This window comes from Pseudophryne corroboree (assembly GCF_028390025.1).
Source record: "Pseudophryne corroboree isolate aPseCor3 chromosome 3 unlocalized genomic scaffold, aPseCor3.hap2 SUPER_3_unloc_45, whole genome shotgun sequence".
Taxonomy (NCBI): Eukaryota; Metazoa; Chordata; class Amphibia; order Anura; family Myobatrachidae; genus Pseudophryne; species Pseudophryne corroboree.
The window spans coordinates 260117-280716 of NW_026967536.1; the positions used below are offsets into that span (position 1 = coordinate 260117).

General features: G+C 47.7%; 2 protein-coding genes across 2 annotated transcripts in view; one reads left to right on the forward strand and one right to left on the reverse strand.

Annotated features, from left to right (window-relative positions):
- Positions 1-20600, forward strand: part of LOC134984257 (zinc finger protein 208-like) — a 276214-nt gene that overhangs the window by 206616 nt on the left and 48998 nt on the right. The gene's annotated exons all lie outside the window — the stretch shown is intronic.
- Positions 16712-18184, reverse strand: LOC134984265 (gastrula zinc finger protein XlCGF71.1-like; the record flags this gene model as incomplete). Its single annotated transcript, XM_063949892.1, has 1 exon — positions 16712-18184. A coding segment is annotated over one exon (654 nt), but the record flags the coding sequence as incomplete, so codon positions are not given.

Genomic DNA, 20600 nt, shown 5'->3' on the forward strand with positions numbered 1-20600 from the left:
GCCAGGGTATCGAATTTGTAAAATTTTGCAAACGTGTTTGCCCCTGAAAAAGTAGCTGCTCGGCAAAGTTGTAAAGCCTAGACCCCTCGGGCAGCCGCCCAAGATGAGCCCACTTCCCTTGTGGAATGGGCTTTAACAGATTTTGGCTGTGGCAGTCCTGCCACAGAATGTGCAAGCTGAATTGTACTACAAATCCAACGAGCCATCGTCTGCTTAGAAGCAGGAGCACCCAGCTTGTTGGGTGCATACAGGATAAACAGCGAGTCAGATTTTCTGACTCCAGCCGTCCTGGAAACATATATTTTCAGGGCCCTGACTACGTCCAGTAACTTGGAGTCCTCCAAGTCCCTAGTAGCCGCAGGTACCACAATAGGTTGGTTCATGTGAAAACCTGAAACCACCTTAGGGAGAAATTGAGGACGAGTCCTCAATTCTGCCCTGTCTGAATTAAAAATTAGGTAAGGGCTTTTATATGATAAAGCCGCCCATTCTGAGACACGCCTGGCTGAAGCCAGGGCTAACAGCATTACCACTTTCCATGTGAGATATTTTAAGTCCACAGTGGTGAGTGGTTCAAACCAATGTGATTTTAGGAACCCTAAAACTACATTGAGATCCAAGGTGCCACTGGTGGCACAAAAGGAGGCTGCATATGCAGTACCCCCTTGACAAACATCTGAACTTCAGGCACTGAAGCCAGTTCTTTCTGGAAGAAGATCGACAGGGCCGAAATTTGAACCTTAATGGATCCTAATTTTAGGCCCATAGACAGTCCTGCTTGCAGGAAATGTAAGAAACGACCCAGTTGAAATCCCTCTGTGGGGGCCTTCTTGGCCTCACACCACGCAACATTTTTTCGCCAAATGCAGTGATAATGTTTCGCGGTTACATCCTTCCTGGCTTTGATCAGGGTAAGGATGACTTCATCTGGAATGCCTTTTTCCATCAGGATCCGGCGTTCAACCGCCATGCTGTCAAACGCAGCCGCGGTAACTCTTGGAACAGACAAGGTCCCTGCTGGAGCAGGTCCTTTCTTAGAGGTAGAGGCCACGGATCCTCCGTGAGCATCTCTTGCAGTTCCGGGTACCAAGTTCTTCTTGGCCAATCCGGATCCCCGAGTATAGTTCTTTACTCCTCTCTTTCTTATGATTCTCAGTACTTTTGGTATGAGAGGCAGAGGAGGGAACCCATACACCGACTGGTACACCCACGGTGTTACCAGAGCGTCCACCGCTATTGCCTGAGGGTCCCTTGACCTCGAGCAATATCTGTCCAGTTTCTTGTTGAGACGGGACGCCATCATGTCCACCTTTGGTTTTTCCCAACGGTTTACAATCAGTTGGAAGACTTCTGGGTGAAGTCCCCACTCCCCCGGGTGGAGGTCGTGTCTGCTGAGGAAGTCTGCTTCCCAGTTGTCCACTCCCGGAATGAACACTGCTGACAGTGCTATCACATGATTTTCCGCCCAGCGGAGAATCCTTGCAGCTTCTGCCATTGCCCTACTGCTTCTTGTGCCGCCCTGTCTGTTTACGTGGGCGACATCCGTGATGTTGTCCGACTGGATCAATACCGGTTGACCCTGAAGCAGAGGCTTTGCTTGACTTAGGGCATTGTAAATGGCCCTTAGTTCCAGGATATTTATGTGAAGTGATGTCTCCAGGCTTGACCATAAGCCCTGGATATTCCTTCCCTGTGTGACTGCTCCCCAGCCTCGCAGGCTGGCATCCGTGGTCACCAGGACCCAGTCCTGAATGCCGAATCTGCGGCCCTCTAGAAGATGAGCACTCTGCAACCACCACAGGAGGGACACCCTTGTCCTTGGTGACAGGGTTATCCGCTGATGCATCTGAAGATGCGACCCAGACCATTTGTCCAGTAGGTTCCACTGGAAATTTCTTGCGTGGAATCTGCCGCATGGGATTGCTTCGTAGGAAGCCACCATTTTTACCCAGAACCCTTGTGCATTGATGCACTGAGACTTGGTTCGGTTTTAGGAGGTTCCTGACTAGCTCGGATAACTCCCTGGCTTTCTCCTCCGGGAGAAACACCTTCTTTCTGGACTGTGTCCAGGATCATCCCTAGGAACAGAAGACAAGTCGTCGGAACCAGTTGCGATTTTGGAATATTGAGAATCCAATCGTGCTGCCGCAACACTACCTGATATAGTGCTACACCGACCTCCAACTGTTCCCTGGATCTTACCCTATATCAGGGAATTGTCCAAGTAAAGGATAACTAATATTCCCTTCCTTTGAAGGAATATCATCATTTCGGTCATTACTTCAGTAAAGACCCGGGGTGCCGTGGACCATCCCTACGGCAGCATCTGAACTGATAGTGACAGTTCTGTCCCATAACCTGATATACCCTAGGTGAGAAGGGTAAATTTTGACATGAAGGTAAGCATCCTTGATGTCCCGAGACATCATGTAATCCCCTTCTTCCAGGTTCGCAATCACCGCTCTGAGTGACTCAGTCTTGAATTTGAACCTCTGTATGTAAGTGTTCAAAGATTTTAGATTTTAGAATCGGTCTCACCGAGCCGTCTGGCTTCGGTACCACAATAGTGTGGAATAATACCCCGTTCCCTGTTGCAGGAGGGGTACCTTGATTTTCACCTGCTGGGAATACAGCTTGCGAATGGCTTCCAATACCGCCTCCCTGTCAGCGGGAGACGTCGGTAAAACAGACTTTTGGAAACGGCGAGGGGAATACGTCTCGAATTCCAATTTGTACCCCTGAAATATTACCTGAAGGATCCAGGGGTCTACTTGCGAGTGAGCCCACTGCGCACTGAAATTAATTGAGAACGGACCCCCACCGTGCCTGAGCTTGTAAAGCCCTAGCGTTTGAGAGCTTGGCAGAGGCGGGAAAGGGTTTCTGTTCCTGGGAACTGGCTGATCTCCGCAGCCTTTTTCCTCTCCCTCTGTCACGAACAGAAAAGAGGAACCCTTTTGTCCGCTTGCCAACAAGGACTGCGCCTGATAATACGGCGTCTTATTTTGAGAGGCGACCTGGGGTACACACGTGGATATCCCAGCTGTTGCCGTGGCCACCCGGTCTGAAAGACCGACCCCAAATGTCCCCTTTTTTAAGGCAATACTTCCAAATGCCGTTTGGAATCCGCATCACCTGACCACCTTACTGGTAGAATTGGACAACACACTTATACTTGATGCCAGTCGGCAAATATTCCGCTGTGCATCATGCATATATAGAAATGCATCTTTTAATTGCTCTATAGGCAATAATATACTGTCCTTATCTAGGATATCAATATTTCCAGTCAGGGAATCCGACCACGCCAACCCAGCACTGCACATCCAGGCTGAGGCGATTGCTGGTCGCAGTATAACACCAGTATGTGTGTAAATACATTTTAGGATACCCTCCTGCTTTCTATCAGCAGGATCCTTAAGGGCGGCCATCTCAGGAGAGGGTAGAGCCCTTGTTCTTGCAAGCGTGTGAGCGCCTTATCCCCCTTAGGGGGTGTTTCCCAACGCACCCTAACCTCTGGCGGGAAAAGGTATACTGCCAATAACTTTTTAGAAATTATCAATTGTTATCGGGGGGAAACCCACGCATCATCACACACCTCATTTTATTTCTCAGATTCAGGAAAACTACAAGTAGTTTTTCCTCACCAACATAATACCCCTTTTTGGTGGTATTCATATTATCAGAAATGTGTAACCATTTTCCTTTGCCTCAATCATGTAACGTGTGGCCCTATTGGAAAACACGGTTGTCTCTTCACCGTCGACACAGGAGTCAGTATCCGTGTCGGCGTCTGTATCTGCCATCTGAGGTAACGGGCGCTTTAGAGCCCCTGACGGCCTATGAGACGTCTGGACATACACAAGCTGAGTAGCCGGCTGTCTCATGTCAACAACTGTCTTTTATACAGAGCTGACACGGTCACGTAATTTTCAACAGTACATCCACTCAGGTGTCGACCCCCTAGGGGGTGACATCACTATTACAGACACTCTGCTCCGTCTCCACATCATTTTTCTCCTCATACATGTCGACACAAATGTACCGACACACAGCACACACACAGGGAATGCTCTGATAGAGGACAGGACCCCACTAGCCCTTTGGGGAGACAGAGGGAGAGTTTGCCAGCACACACCAGAGCGCTATATATATATACAGGGATAACCTTGTATAAGTGTTTTTCCCCTTATAGCTGCTGTATTGTTTTATACTGCGCCTAATTTGTGCCCCCCTCTCTTTTTTTAACCCTTTCTGTAGTGTAGTGACTGCAGGGGAGAGACAGGGAGCTTCCCTCCAACGGAGCTGTGAGGGAAAATGGCGCCAGTGTGCTGAGGATATAGGCTCCGCCCCCTTATCGGCGGCCTTATCTCCCGTTTTTCTGTACATTTTTGGCATGGGTAAATGCATCCATATAGCCCAGGAGCTATATGTGATGCATCTTTTGCCATCTAAGGTGTTTTCATTGCGTCTCAGGGCGCCCCCCCCCCAGCGCCCTGCACCCTCAGTGACCAGAGTGTGAAGTGTGCTGAGAGCAATGGCGCACAGCTGCAGTGCTGTGCGCTACCTTATTGAAGACAGGACGTCTTCTGCCGCCGATTTTTCCGGATCTCTTCAGGCTTCTGGCTCTGTAAGGGGGCCGGCGGCGCGGCTCTGGGACCCATCCAGGCTGAACCTGTGATCGTCCCTCTGGAGCTAATGTCCAGTAGCCTAAGAAGCCCAATCCACTCTGCACGCAGGTGAGTTCGCTTCTTCTCCCCTTAGTCCCTCGATGCAGTGAGCCTGTTGCCAGAAGGACTCACTGAAAATAAAAAACCTAAAACTAACTTTTCACTAAGCAGCTCAGGAGAGCCACCTAGTTTGCACCCTTCTCGTTCGGGCACAAAAATCTAACTGAGGCTTGGAGGAGGGTCATAGGGGGAGGAGCCAGTGCACACCAGCTAGTCCTAAAGCTTTCTTTAGATGTGCCCAGTCTCCTGCGGAGCCGCTATTCCCCATGGTCCTTACGGAAGTCCCAGCATCCACTAGGACGTCAGAGAAATAGTGTTTATATTGCGTCTCAGAGCGCCCCCCCCAGCGCCCTGCACCCTCAGTGACCGAAGTGTGAAGTGTGCTGAGAGCAATGGCGCACAGCTGCAGTGCTGTGCGCTACCTTTACTGAAGACAGCTGTCTTCTGCCGCCGATTTCCGGACCTCTTCTGTCTTCTGGCTCTGTAAGGGGGCCGGCGGCGCGGCTCCGGGACCCATCCATGGCTGGGCCTGTGATCGTCCCTCTGGAGCTAATGTCCAGTAGCCAAGAAGCCCAATCCACTCTGCACGCAGGTGAGTTTGCTTCTTCTCCCCTTAGTCCCTCGATGCAGTGAGCCTGTTGCCAGCAGGACTCACTGAAAATAAAAAAACCTAAGTCTAAACTTTTACTCTAAGCAGCTCAGGAGAGCCACCTAGATTGCACCCTTCTCGGCAGGGCACAAAAATCTAACTGAGGCTTGGAGGAGGGGCATAGGGGGAGGAGCCAGTGCACACCAGGTAGTCCTAAAGCTTTCTTTAGTTGTGCCCAGTCTCCTGCGGAGCCGCTATTCCCCATGGTCCTTACGGAATCCCAGCATCCATTACGGACTACGAGAAATAGATTTACCGGTGAGTAAAATCTTATTATATATATATATATACACACACACACACACACACACACACACACACACACACACACACACACACACACACACACACACACACACACACACACACACACCCCCCCCCCCAGAGGGGAATATGGAAACCAGAGGAAGTCACATGATGTAATTGCAGCTTCCTGACAGGCCACTGCCCCCACTCCACATAATGCACTGATAAAAATGTCTGCCACTATTTAGTTACACAGATAGAGTCCCCCCTGTAATGTCACCCACTATTCACATGATATGTCACAATCGCACATAGCCACAATCACAAGTACATACAGTCACTATTGGTGGTTCTGGGCTCCGGCCAGTTCAAGGGAAATCGCACAGTCGCAATGGCAGCGTGTGTACCCACCTTTATACACCAGACGGGATATTTATACACAGCAACACTGATATTATGTGGACACAAAAGTAACACTACAAGTGACACATTAACAGGAAATTGTTTCTGTCACCATAGCGACAATTATCTGGAAATAAGATAATACACAGACACATAAAAAGACCCAACAGAAATCTTTTGTTTTTAAACAACTTTATTTCATATGTTTAATACACAGATTGTTCTACATATTTTAAATTTAAATACTTTACTCTGGACAACATGGATAAAAATAGCATTTTAATCCTTTTCTCATAGTCCGTAGAGGATACTGGGGTTCCATTTAGTACCATGAGGTATAGACGGGTCCACTAGGAGCCATGGCACTTTAAGAGTTTAATAGTGTGGGCTGGCTCCTCCCTCTATGCCCCTCCTACCAGACTCTAGAAACTGTGCCCAAGGAGACGGACATACTTCGAGAAGGATATACACGGACAGTGGTGAGATTTGAACCAGCACACACATAACCAAAGGAAAACCATGGCAACAAATCATGAAACATGAACAGCAACAGCTGAACCAATACTTACCCACGTAACTATGCAGGAATACGAAGCACTAGGCGGGCACCTAGTATCCTCTACGGACTACGAGAAAAGGATTTACCGGTAGGTAATTAAAATCCTATTTTTTTTTATGTCCTAGAGGATACTGGGGTTCCATTTAGTACCATGGGGATGTACCAAAGCTCCCAGTATGAGGGGGAGAGTGCTGAGGATCCTGCAGAACTGATTGACCAAACTTTAGGTCCTCAGAGGCCAAAGTATCGAACTTGTAGAATTTAGCAAACGTGTTTGAACCTGACCAAGTAGCTGCTCGGCAAAGCTGTAGAGTCGAGACACCCCGGGCCGTCACCAAGGAAGAACCCACTGAACGAGTAGCGTGGGCCTGTACAGATCTTGGAACCGGCAATCCTGCCATGGAATAAGCATGCTGGATAGTAAGCCTGATCCAGCGAGCAATAGTCTGCTTAGAAGCAGGACACCCAATCTTATTGGGATCATAAAGGACAAACAGCGCGTCCGATTTCCTGTGACTAGCTGTCCGCTTCACATATATCTTCAAAGCTCTCACAACGTACAAGGACTTTGAAGAAGCCGAGGAGTCAGTAGCCACTGGCATCACAATAGATTGGTTGATATGAAATGCAGACACAACCTTAGGAAGAAACTGATGATGCGTTCTGAGCTCAGCTCTATCCTCATGAAAAACCAAGCAGGGGCTCTTGTGCGACAATGTCCCCAATTCTGATACGTCTTGCTGATGCCAAGACCAACAGTGTGACAGCCTTTCACGTAAAAAACTTTACGTCTACCTCCTGTAAGTCTCAAACCAATCCGATTGCAGGAACTGTAACACCACATTAAGATCCCAAGGTGCCGTAGGAGACACAAAGGAAGGTTGGATGTGCAGAACCCCTATCAAGAATGTCTGAACCTCAGGGAGAGCAGTCAGTTGTTTCTGGATGAAAATGGACAAGGCCGAAATCTGGACCTTTATGGAGCCTAGGCCCACATTCACACCAGCTTGCAGAAAGAGGAGGAAATGCCCCAGTTGAAACGCCAGAGCAGGAAACTTCTTGGATTTATATCAAGATACATGTTTTTTCCAAATCCGATGGTAATGCTTACATGTTACTCCGTTCCTAGCTTGGATCAGTGTAGGAATCACCCTGTTCGGAATCCCATTCCAAGCTAAAATCTGGCGCTCAACTTCCATGCCATCAAACGTAGATGGGGTAAGTCTTGATCAATGAACAGCCCCTGTTGCAGCAGGTCCTCGTGAAGAGGAAGAGGCCTCAGATCCTCTATGAGTAATTCCAAAAGATCTGCGTACCAAGCCCTTCTTGGCTAGTCCGGAGCAATGAGGATCGCCTGAAGCCTTGTTCTTTTGAGAATCCTTGGGATGAGTGGAAGTGGAGGGAACACATATACTGACTGGAACACCCACGGCGTTACCAGTGCATCCATGGCCACTGCTAACGGGTCTCTCGACCTGGAACAGTACTGCCTGAGCTTCTTGTTGAGACGAGAGGCCAGCATGTCCATCTGAGTTACTCCCCACCGGCCTGTCACCTCTGGGTGGAGGCCCCACTCTCCTGGATGGAGATCGTGTCTGCTGAGGAAGTCTGCTTCCCAGTAGTCCACTCCCGGAATGAAGATTGCCGACAGTGCCAATGCATGTCTTTCTGCCGAGAGAATAATTCTTCTTACCTCTGACATTGCAGCTCTGCTCTTCGTTCCACCCTGTCGGTTTACGTAGGACACCGCCGTTACATTGTCCGACTGAACCTGAATGGCTTGATCTCGCAGAAGATGTGCCGCTTGTAGAAGGGCATTGTATACGGCCCTTAGTTCCAGAATGTTTATTGGAAGGATGGCTTCCTGACTTGACCACTTTCCTTAGAAGAAGTTTTCCCCCTGGGTGACTGCTCCCCAACCTCTAAGACTTGCATCTGTGGTTAGAAGAATCCAAATCTCAATCCCGAAACTGCGGCCTTCGATCAGGTGAGAAGTCTGCAGCCACCAGATGAGTGAAATTCTGTCTTTCAGCGACAGGCGTATCCGCTGGTGTATGTGAAGATTTGATCTGGACCACTTGTCCAGGAGATCCAGCTGGAAGAATCTTGCATGGAATCTTCCGTACTGCAGTGCCTCGTAGGAGGCTATCATCTTCCCCAGAAGGCGAATGCACTGATGAACTGGCTTCAGGACATCCCGGACCACCGATTGGATCACCAACGCTTTTTCCAATGGAAGAAACACCCTCTGACCTTCCGTGTCGAGTATCATCCCCAAGAAGGGAAGTCTCCTTGTCGGCTCCAAATGTGATTGTGGAAGGTTCAGAATCCATCCATGATCGTGAAGTAGATGAGTTGAGAGAGCAATACTCTGCAACAACCTCTCCATGGAAGATGCCTCTATCAGTAAATCATCCAGATATGGAATTATGGCGCTCATTCCGAGTCGTTCGCTCTGTAAATTTCTTTGCATCGCAGTGAATTTCCAGCTTAGTGTGCATGCGCAATATCCGCACTGCGACTGCGCCAAGTAAATTTGCTATGAAGATAGTATTTTTACTTCGCTCCGGCGATCGTAGTGTGATTGACAGGAAATGGGTGTTACTGGGCGGAAACTGGCCGTTTTAAGGGCGTGTGGGAAAAAACGCTACCGTTTCCGGAAAAAACGCAGGAGTGGCTGGAGAAACGGGGGAGTGTCTGGGCGAACGCTGGGTGTGTTTATGACGTCAAACCAGGAACGACAAGCACTGAACTGATCGCAGATGCCGAGTAAGTCTGAAGCTACTCTGAAACTGCTAAGAAGTTTGTAATCGCAATATTGCTAATACATCGTTCGCAAGTTTAAGAAGCTAAGATTCACTCCCAGTAGGCGGCGGCTTAGTGTGTGTAACTCTGCAAAAATTGCCTTGCGAGCGATCAACTCGGAATGAGGGCCTATGTTCACTCCGCTTGCGGAGGAGCATCATCTCTGCCATGACCTTGGTAAACACCCTCGGCCCTGTGGAGAGGCCAAATGGCAGAGCCTGGAACGGATAGGGACAGCCCTGTAGTGCAAACCTTAGATAACAGAACTCAAAAAATCACAATTCAGGCGCTATATGGTTTTAAATTGTATAAATTCAATTAGTTTTTCTACTATGAGCTGCAGAAAACCAGTCCAGCTGTGTCTGTGTGCGCACAGCTATTTTAATTAGTGATGATGAAGAGCCACAGATCTCCACCTCAGAAATTAAAGCAAACCAAAGAACCAAAAAATTACTGTTTTGCGCTAAAATACTAAATGGTGCATATATGAATGAAAACTCCTGTATAATATATAACCATCTGATTTATTTAATCAATAAAAATATATATATATATATATATAAAAAGATTGGGTAACTTTCTGCTTTTACTATATAGAATTCATGTGTACAAGTCATCAAATACTTTTCCTAATTGCTATAACAATATATAATACCTGATATATATTACCACATGTCGTATGAACACTTATGCACACTCTAGATAGTATCCAATCTTAAGTACACATCTTTCATAAAAAAAAGTGCAATTTAACTTTAAAATGTTATCCATATAGATATTGTAGAAACAACTGTGTTTAAAGATGCTGTCCCAAATTGTGGTTACCACTCATATGATGTATGCACACAGCTTATTGTTCCATGATATATACTGTATGCACACAGCTTATTGTTCCATGATATATACTGTATGCACACAGCTTATTGTTCCATGATATATACTGTATGCACACAGCTTATTGTTCCATGATATATACTGTATGCACACAGCTTATTGTTCCATGATATATACTCTATGCACACAGCTTATTGTTCTATGATATATACTGTATGCACACAGCTTATTGTTCCATGATATATATGTTTCTTAAAATGGCATGAAAACTTTTGCACACTCGTATGCTTTTCAGTTTTAAGGTGCAGTCTCTTGTATACACAAGCAGTGGCACTAAGTGTGGTATCCCACGTTATGTGCAAACGATCCTGAGAGCACTTGTCCCGTAATGTGATTGCTGCTTATGTGGCGTGTATGGCAACTTACCACTGCAGCCCAATTGGCTGCTTTGCGGGATCTTGTTCTGCGCTCAGCGGTATGTGGTGCTTTCTCTCACCTGTCTACGTCCGCTCAACAGAGCACGGGAAGCTGGAGCCGCCTTTACACGGATGGCTGTGCAGGTCTGACTCTCCCTGTCAGATGGTTTGCCGCGCCCTTGTTGCAGAAGACCCAGCCGGAGGTTTCTGATTTAAGGAGTCACGTTTGGCCGTCCTTGGTTCCCAGCTTATGGACCAGATCACCATCAGTTGTAGAAATTTGTAGAATGATCAGCAAATTCTCCCTCTAACTAGTTTCGCACCTGGGTGCTTCCTCAAAGAGTATTTTTTATTGAATAAATGAATCAGATGGTTATATATTATACAGGAGTTTTCATTCATATATGCACCATTTAGTATTTTAGCGCAAACCTTAGATAAGTCTGGTGAGGAGGCCAGATCGGAATGTGAAGGTACGCATCCTTGATATCAAGGGATACTAGGAAATCCCTCTCCTCCAGACCTGAGATTACCGCTTTCAGAGACTCCATCTTGAATTTGAATACCCTCAAGTAAGGGTTCAAGGATTTTAAGTTCAATATCGGTCTTACTGAACCGTCCGGTTTCGGCATCACAAACAAATTGGAGTAATAACCACTGTTCTGTAGTTGAGGTGGAACTGGAACAATGACCTGTGTTTGTAACAATTTTTGAATAGCCTCCTGCAGGATTGTACTGTCTTCCTGAGAAGCTGGTAAGCCTGATTTGAAGAATCTGTGAGGTGGGAGTTCTTGAAACTCCAGTCTGTACCCCTGGTCAATAATATCTTTTACCCAGGGCTCTAGGCATGATGTCGCCCAGATTTGACTGAAATCTTTTAACCTTATTTCCACCTGCCTGGTCTCCAGGCAGTGAGGTCCACCGACATGCCAAAGGTTTTGAGGAAGCAGAACCTGAGGTCTGTTCCTGGGAACCTGTCGCTGAAGGTTTTCTGGATTTTCCTCAACCTCCACTAAAGGAAGTGTGTCAGATTTGGTTTTGACTGTGTCCCCGGAGGGGGCGCTAGTGGGTCAGTGGAGGTGGATGGGAGAAAACGAGGAGGCTGGATTATGTTTCTGCGCATGAGCGCAATGATATTTATTAACAGATGATTCACAGAACGTCAGCAGAAAAACAATAATAAATGCAATGTCAATTGTACAGCGTAATAGCTGAAAGTCTATGGAAACAGAATGAGTAATGACTGAAGAAATGATAACCGGGAATGATGATAACAGAAGAATGATAACTTGTGAGAATATTCTGGTATGGAAACCAGTGCAGGTTTAAAACATGAAACTTTGCAGAGATGATGTTGTTATGGCAAACCTGGTAGCAGGAGCAGGAGTCTGACAATGTCCACAGTGCAGGTGGTGAAGCACTGACAGCAAGCAAGCTGTATCACAGGTGGAGAGATGGAACACACCTGGAGTCAGTCTCTACTGCTAGGCTGAAGCACACAAGATGGTGATGAGTGTGAAGCCTGTAGATGAATGCAGGTATTGCTGGGACTTGAAGTTCCACGGAGCTGTGTGAAGTAACCAGGAGTACTGAGTCACAGGTAGAAGCCAGGAACACGGAACAGCGGGTAGGTATCCAGGTACACGGAGGAAACAGGAACAGATCCTTTCACATGGGTCGCAGGAGTGACACAAAGTCCAGGATGCCTGCAGACTGATCCTGCAGCTTGTTATATACCCCTGGTTAAACAGTCATTGGTGGAGTGAGGAAAAGTGGGTGCGGCCAAGCACCGGATTGGCCGCCGTATGCTGACTGTGGGAAGCTGTCATGGCGGCGCCCATGCCGTGGCCTAGCGGGAACGCGGCGTGCTATACGCCCGCTGTCACAGGAGCGCTCCCAGGCCCATGATGGCGTCCGATGGCAGGGACGTGGACGACAGGTGACCGCAGGGACCCAGGACGGAGTCCGCAGCGGCGGACAGATGTCAGCTTGGTGAGTCGATTCCTGACAAAGTGGAGGAACACTTGGACTTCTTTTTAAACTTTGCAGCCCGAAAGGACAGCAGTGTAGGTGTAGGATATGATTTCCTAGCCGGTGTAGTTGCAGAAGGAAGATATGTTGACTTACCCACAGCTGCCTTGGATATCCACATATCCAGTGTGTCCCCAAACAGGGCCTTACCAGTGAAGGGCATGATCACACTTTTCTTGGATTCTGTGTCCGCAGTCCATTGGCGAAGCCACAGTCCCCTGCATGCCGAAACTGCCATAGTTGTGGCCCTTGCATTAAGCAGGCCAATTTCCTTCATGGCCTCCACCATGAAGCTTGCAGAATCCTGTATGTGATGTAAAAACATGTCAATGTCACTCCTATTCATGGAATCTAAATCATCTAGTAAGGTGCCTGACCACTTTACTATGGCCCTAGAAATCCACGCACAAGCAATAGTGAGTCTCTGAGCCATTCCTGTAGCAGTGCATAGTGATTTGAGCGTAGTCTCAAACATGCGGGCAGCCGGATCCTTTAAGGAGGCTGTACCAGGGACAGGTAAAACAACCTTTTTTGACAATCTAGACACAGAGGCATCCACAATAGATGGGTTTTCCCACTTCTTCCTATACTCCTGAGGGAAAGAAATGAGCAGCCTTTTAGGGATTTGGAATTTTTTCTCTGGGTTTTCCCAGGTTCCTTCAAATAGGGAGTTTAACTCCTTTGATGCAGGGAAGGTAACCGAGGATTTCTTTTTTACATTAAAATAAGATTCCTCTTCCTGAACAGGAATCTTCTCAGTTATCTGCAAAATATCCCGCAATCATAGCTTGTACCCCTCGGGCAGGAGCTGCATCACCCACCCAGATCCACCTCACCGTCCCCTGTATCTGAGGCGTCGGTATCAGTGTCAGCATGCATTATCTGGGCCAGTGTATACTTTTGTGGATACGTGGGTGGGGTGAGAGGCGCAGTTGTGGGGGCTGAATCCCTATTCATCAGATCCTCCACAGACTCTCAAAAACTGCGTCTCTTTCTCAGTATGGGATAATTTGGAAGAGATAGTTGATATCACACCCAAGGGGGTTCGGACCCAGAAGCCTGAGACTTTGTACACTCTTGAGTACATGGTAGAGACTCCCCTGGAGAAGATAAACACTCTGCAGTACAAGACACACGGGGTCATTCCAAGTTGATTGCTCGCTGCCGATTTTCGCACCGCAGCGATCAGGTGAAAAACTGCATTCCTGCGCATACGTATGCCCTGCATTGCGCACACGCGACGTACGGGTACAAAGCCCTTTGTGGTTGTGCTCAGGTTTTTCAAAGTTTTGCAAAGTTTTTCTTCGCACAGGCGGCCGCTAGAAGATTGACAGAAAGGGGGAGTTACTGGGTGTCAACTGACCATTTTCAGGGAGTGTTTGCAAAAATGCAGGCGTGTCTGAAAAAACGAGGCATGGCTGGGCGTGTGTATGACGTCAAATCGAGACACGAATAGGCTGAAGTGATCGCAAGCGCTGAGTAGGTTCAGAGCTACTCAGAAACTGCATAAACTGTTTTTGCAGAGCTCGGCTGCACGTGTTCACACTTCTGCTAAAATACAATCCCCAGTGGGCGGTATAATGTTTGCACGGCTGCTAAAACTAGCTAGCGAGCGAGCGATCAACTCGGAATGACCCCCACAGTCCCTTGCCATGGTAATGTGAGATATATGCGCACACACACACACAGGAAAATGTTAGTTTCCCTCACAGCACCTTCAGAGAGCCAGAGTATGAGGAACCATCCACACAGCACCCTATCTGCCTAATATTATGATAAAAGCCCGGCGCTGACCAGCTACCTTTAATAGGGCAGCCAGTACCATTTAATTACACTCCCCCCCTCTATAACCCCCTGGTACCGCAGAGGTATGCTGGAGTTGTCTGGAGGGGCAGCGCTTCCCTGTCAGCATCCTGTAATGAGATCTGCTGGGAGAAAATGGCGCTGGTGAGCTGCTGGGTCTGCCCTGAGTGAAAGCCCCGTCCCCCTGTAATGGCGCGGCTTCCCGCCCTTTTGTTTATACTGGCCTTGTGGAATTATGTCTGAGAGTGGAATACAGCCCCAGTCAGACCAGTGTAGGGTAGTCTTATTGGCTCCGAACGCCCCTCATAGCGCTGAGTTAAAATATTTTGCTGAGCCTTGCAGGAGCGCAGCCTGCAACCAGAGCTACGCTCCAACCCTTGTGCCGCCATACCCGCCGGTGACCCGCTAACTGGGACGCCAGCGCTGTACTCACCACTCTTCATGTCTTTTGGCTGTTAAGGGTGGCGGCGTGCTGCGGGAGTGTGCGGTCGCCATAGTGGGGCTTGCGGACATTTCCCTCAGGAGCTCAGTGTCCTGTCAGCGGAGTAATGGAGCCATTAACTCTGTATTAAGTTGGTCCATTCTCCCCCCTAAGTCCCACGAAGCCGGCAGACTGTAGCCAAACAGCCTCCTGTAAAAAGACAAACTCTAGAAAACAATAAAACTAAGAAAACTCCTAGGAGCTCCCCTAGCTGTGACCGGCTCCTCCGGGCACATTAACTAAACGGAGTCTGGTAGGAGGGGCATAGAGGGAGGAACCAGCCCACACTATTAAACGCTTAAAGTGCCCATGGCTCCTAGTGGACCCATCTATACCCCATGGTACTAAATGGAACCCCAGCATCCTCTAGGACGTAAGAGAAATATCCTTTAAAGCACAGAAACAATTCAGGTTATGTTTCAGTTTTGTAGGTAACTAAAACAGATACATATCAGGAGCCAAAACCCTATGGGGGTTATTCAGACCCAGCCGCAATAGCGGCCCGCAGCAGTTTATTGGTGGTGGCAAAATGACCATGCGCAGCGGCCACGCACACACACACATTGCAGCCGCATCTCTGAGGGGTGAACGCGGGTGGGCCGGGACCATTTTCCAGGGGGTTGCGTGATGTCTCATCTGCGTTCATCTCTGATTAACCCCCTATAAGCTTCCAGAGTGCACCTCATATCTCATCTTTTCCAAGTTACTACAAATGATATGAGATCGGTAGCAGCACTACTTTCAGGATTATTACACAGAACACACATAAAGGCTGACACAGCAAATAACAGTAACACATACAAGGGATTAATTGGAAATAAGAAAGCATAATAATCATTAAGTCTAATTATCAACTGACTGTGCAGGACCCATACACCTCTTTACTGCCTCCAGTAGCCCCTGGTACTATGGCCATCCGCCCTGTCTCCCCCCTACTGCCTCCCACCCCGTCTCCCCCCACTACTGCCACCCGCCCTGTCTCCCCCCACTACTGCCACCCGCCCTGTTTCTCCCCACTACTGCCACCCACCTTATCTCCCCCCACTACTGCCACCTGCCCTGTCTCCCCCACTACTGCCACCGATCCTGTCTCCCCCCACTACTGTCACCACCCTGTCTCCCCCCACTACTGCCAGTCCTGTCTCCCCCCACTACTGCCAGTCACGTCTCACCCCACTACTACCACCTCCGTCTCCCCCCACTACTGCCACCACCCTGTCTCCTCCCACTACTACCACCGCCCAGTCTACCCCCACTACTGTCACCCCTCCACTACTGCCACCCACCCAGTCTCCCTGACACCTTAGCGCTGCTTGGGGACAAGATTCTCAGACACTGCCTTCTGCAGTCCCTACTGCTACCACCCTATTTCCCCTCCACTACTGCCAGTCCTGTCTCCCCCCACTACTGTCACCCCTCCACTACTGCCACCCACCCAGTCTCCCTGACACCTTAGCGCTGCTTGGGGACAAGATTCTCAGACACTGCCTTCTGCAGTCCCTACTGCCACCCACCCTGTCTCCCCCCACTACTGCCACCCACCGTCTCCCACTATTGCCACCCACATTGTCTCCCCCCGACTACTGTCACCCGCACTATCTCCCCCCACTACTGCCAGCCACCCTGTGTCTCCCCCCCTGACACCTCAGCACTGCTTGGGGACAATATTACCCACTGACAGTGCCTTCGGCAGGCCCCACTACAGCACCAGTGCAACCACCCTGTCTTCCTCCTGACCCCTCAGCACTGCTTGGGGATTCTTGGTACTGCTGGTAACAGTCCTTCATCTGCAGATGCAAGTAAGAAAGCAGGGCAGTAAGGAGGCAGAAGCTGCTTCTGGTACCACGGACACTGGTCATGTAGTGCTGGGAGAGTCAGTAAGATTATGTAATAGTCACCATCTTACAGGCAGCCGGTGAAGGGAGCAGAGAATAGGTGTTATGTGGCAGGAACGGGATGGTTAGGTAACAGCCTGGCTGCTGCATTCTGGACAAGCTACAAACGGTGTAATTCTTTTGCTGGGAGACCCAGGTAGAGGACATTGCAGTAGTCTATGCGTGATGATACAAGTGTATGTATGGCTGTAGGTAGATCTTCTGAGGGAAATAAGTGCTGGAGTCTGGCTCTGTACTCAGAGGAGGATCTGATTGTGGCTGATACGTGATGTCTAAGTGTCACTCCACCATCCAGGACACCAAGATTCCGCACAGGATCAGCATTTTGTAACTCTAAACCTCCAAGCGCAAGTCTGGTTGGTTTGCAAAGCTGAGCTGTAGCCCTGCCCTTTGTCGGTGAGCTTCTATCTTATGACAGACCTGTTTCACCAGGACGGAGTCACAGCCAACTGCCATCACCCATACCTGGAGCTCAACTAGACAACCATTTTGGATTGGCATAACATCTGTATAACAGTAGATGAGGGCATGACATCTGATTACTTCACCCTGCGGTAGCATGTATATTGCAAAAAGCATAGGAGATAGGATAAGAACCTTGAAGAACAACGCATGGCAATGATAAGTATACCCCAGAAGATTAAAATGGTTTCTCACCTGAGTGATGTCTACAAGAGCTGATTTACTTCTCAGAACATGGAAATGGATTCTCACCTGTGTGACTTCGCTGATGTTTAACAAGATTTGATTTCTGTGTAAAACATTTCCCGCACTCAGAGCAAGAAAATGGCTTCTCACCTGTGTGAGTTCTCTGATGTTTAACAAGATCTGTTTTGTGTGCAAAACATTTCCCACACTCAGAACATGGAAATGGCTTCTCACCTGTGTGACTTCTCTGATGTTTAATAAGATCTGATTTCTGTGTAAAATATTTCCCACACTCAGAACATGGAAATGTATTCTCACCTGTGTGACTTCGCTGATGATTAACAAGATGTGATTTCTGTGTAAAACATTTCCCGCACTCGGAGCAAGAAAATGGTTTCTCACCTGTGTGACTTCGCTGATGATTAACAAGATGTGATTTCTGTGTAAAACATTTCCCACACTCGGAGCAAGAAAATGGTTTCTCACCTGTGTGACTTCTCTGATGTTTAACAAGATGTGATTTCCGTGCAAAACATTTCTCACACTCAGAACATGGAAATGGCTTCTCACCTGTGTGACTTCTCTGATGTATAACAAGATACGATTTGTATGTAAAACATTTCCCACACTCAGAACATGGAAATGGCCTCTCACCTGTGTGACTTCTCTGATGTATAACAAGATACGATTTGTGTGTAAAACATTTCCCACACTCAGAGCAAGAAAATGGCTTCTCACCTGTGTGACTTCTCTGATGTGTAACAAGATCTGATTTCAATGTAAAACATTTCTCACACTCAGAATATGAAAATGGCCTCTCACCTGCCTTAGCTGACTGATGGGTAATAAGCTTTGTGTTCTGTATAAAACATTTGGCATCTATAGAACAGGGAAACTCTATATCTACTGTCAGAGCTGTAACAGATGCACCAATATCAGAGTGATCAGGAGAACATTTCCCAGGATCAGAGGGATCAGCTGATAGAGCTGGATGTATAATTGGGGTAATGGGGTTATCTCCTGGAGAATCCTGTCTACTGTCATTATCTTTTATGTCACAATCCGGGGATAACATTAGATGTCCTTCTGAGATATTCATGCTTGTGTGTCCATCTGTTGGAAATAAAATACATTATGGAAATGTGACATTTTCTGTAACAATATTAATCTTGTAAACAATAGGAGAAGACGACTCTCTGGGTCACTTAATTATAAATGTGTGTGTATAATAAAACATAACTTTTAATGAAGGCTTTATAATATTGTCTCAGATTATCATTGTGTCCACCCTCCTGAGAACACTCACAATAACAAATGTAATATTATAATAAGACTTAGATATATCTCTCTCTTGTACTGGTAACTAACCATGAAGTATAAATGGAGATGGAGTCACTCGCCAAGTCCTATGTCAGCACCAATGTAAAACAATGGATGGGGAACATATCGTATGAATTGGAGATTCTAGATGAACAATAGCATCAGTCGTATGAGCTGATGGATCAGAGAAATGTCTCATAACGTTACTCCCGGAAGCATTGGTAAGACAGTATTCCTTTATGTGTGTGCTCATACGATGGTAAGCCTGTACATGTGTTACTCACCCTTATATAAGGTATATTGCTACAGCAGAGTACGTGTAGAACAAGGTACTTTACATGCAATACACCATATAATACCCTGCAATCATCATCATTTGGTAGGTTATAATCCACTCTTACACTCCCATCATCAGTGTCTTACCTCTATACTCTCGCATGCAGCAATATAAACCTCTTAATAAGTCACTGGCAAGTATATATACTGCATAGGCAGTGTATACAGATCCCCACCAGTATAAAAAAAAGCAGGACCGAAGCGCGCCATGTAGGGGGCGGGGCTCCTTCCCTCAGCTCTAACCAGCACCATTTTCTCCACAGCTTGCTGCAAAGATGCTGCTCCTGGCCCTTCACTGCTGTACACAAGTCACAGGGTGCAAAACGAGGGGGGGGGCACAGTAATTTGGTGCTGTTTATTAATATATAAAAGCGCTTACAGGTCTGGGGCATTGTTTAATCCTTCAGACCGGTGAGGCGCTGGGTGTGAGCTGGCAAACTCCCTTTCTGTCTCTAAAGGACCTCACTGTGGGTCTGTCCACTATAACCCAGTGTGTTTGGGGGTGTCAGTACGTGTGTGTCGACATGTCTGAGGGGGAAGGCTCTATTCCCGGGAGGAAGTGGAGCAGAATGTGGGAATGACTCAGTTGGCACCGCCGACTGCTGATTGGGTAGATATGTGGAGTGTTTTGAATGCAAGTGTGGCTTTATTGCATAAAAGGTTAGACAAATCTGAGTCTCAGAACCAAGCATGGAGACAATCCATGGATGATGCTTTGTCACAGACCCCCTCAGGGTCACAGAAATGTCCCTTTACCCAGATAATAGACACTGATACCGACACGGATTCCGACTCCAGTGTCGACTATGATGATGCAAGATTACATCCTAAGGTAGCCAAGAGTATTCAGTACATGATTGTGGCAATAAAAGATGTATTACATATCACAGAGGACCCCACTGTCCCTGACACAAGGGTCTGTATGTTTAAGGGAAAGAAACCTGAGGTAATGTTTCCTCCCTCTCATGAACTGAACGCTCTGTTTGAAAAAGCTTGGGATTCTCCAGACAAGAGACTGCAGATTCCCAGGAGAATTGCTATGGCGTATCCTTTCCCCTCACAGGACAGGTCACGGTGGGACCCACGGTGGACAAGGCTTTGGCACGGTTGTCCAAGAAAGTGGCCCTACCGTCCTCTGACACGGCGGCCCTCAAGAATCTACCTTAAAATCTATTTATGTGACTAAGGGTGCGCTGCTCAGGCCGGCCGTAGCTTCGTCATGGGTGAGTAGCGCAATTGAAAGATGGGCAGATAACTTGTCATCTGACATAGACACCCTTGATAGGGATAATGTGTTTTTGACGTTGGGTCACATCAAGGACGCAGCGATATACCTAAGGGAGGCTGCGAGAGATATTGGCCTCTTGGGATCAAGGCCAATGCCATGGCAATCTCAGCTAGGAGGGCGTTGTGGACTCATTAATGGAATGGTGATGCTGACTCCAAAA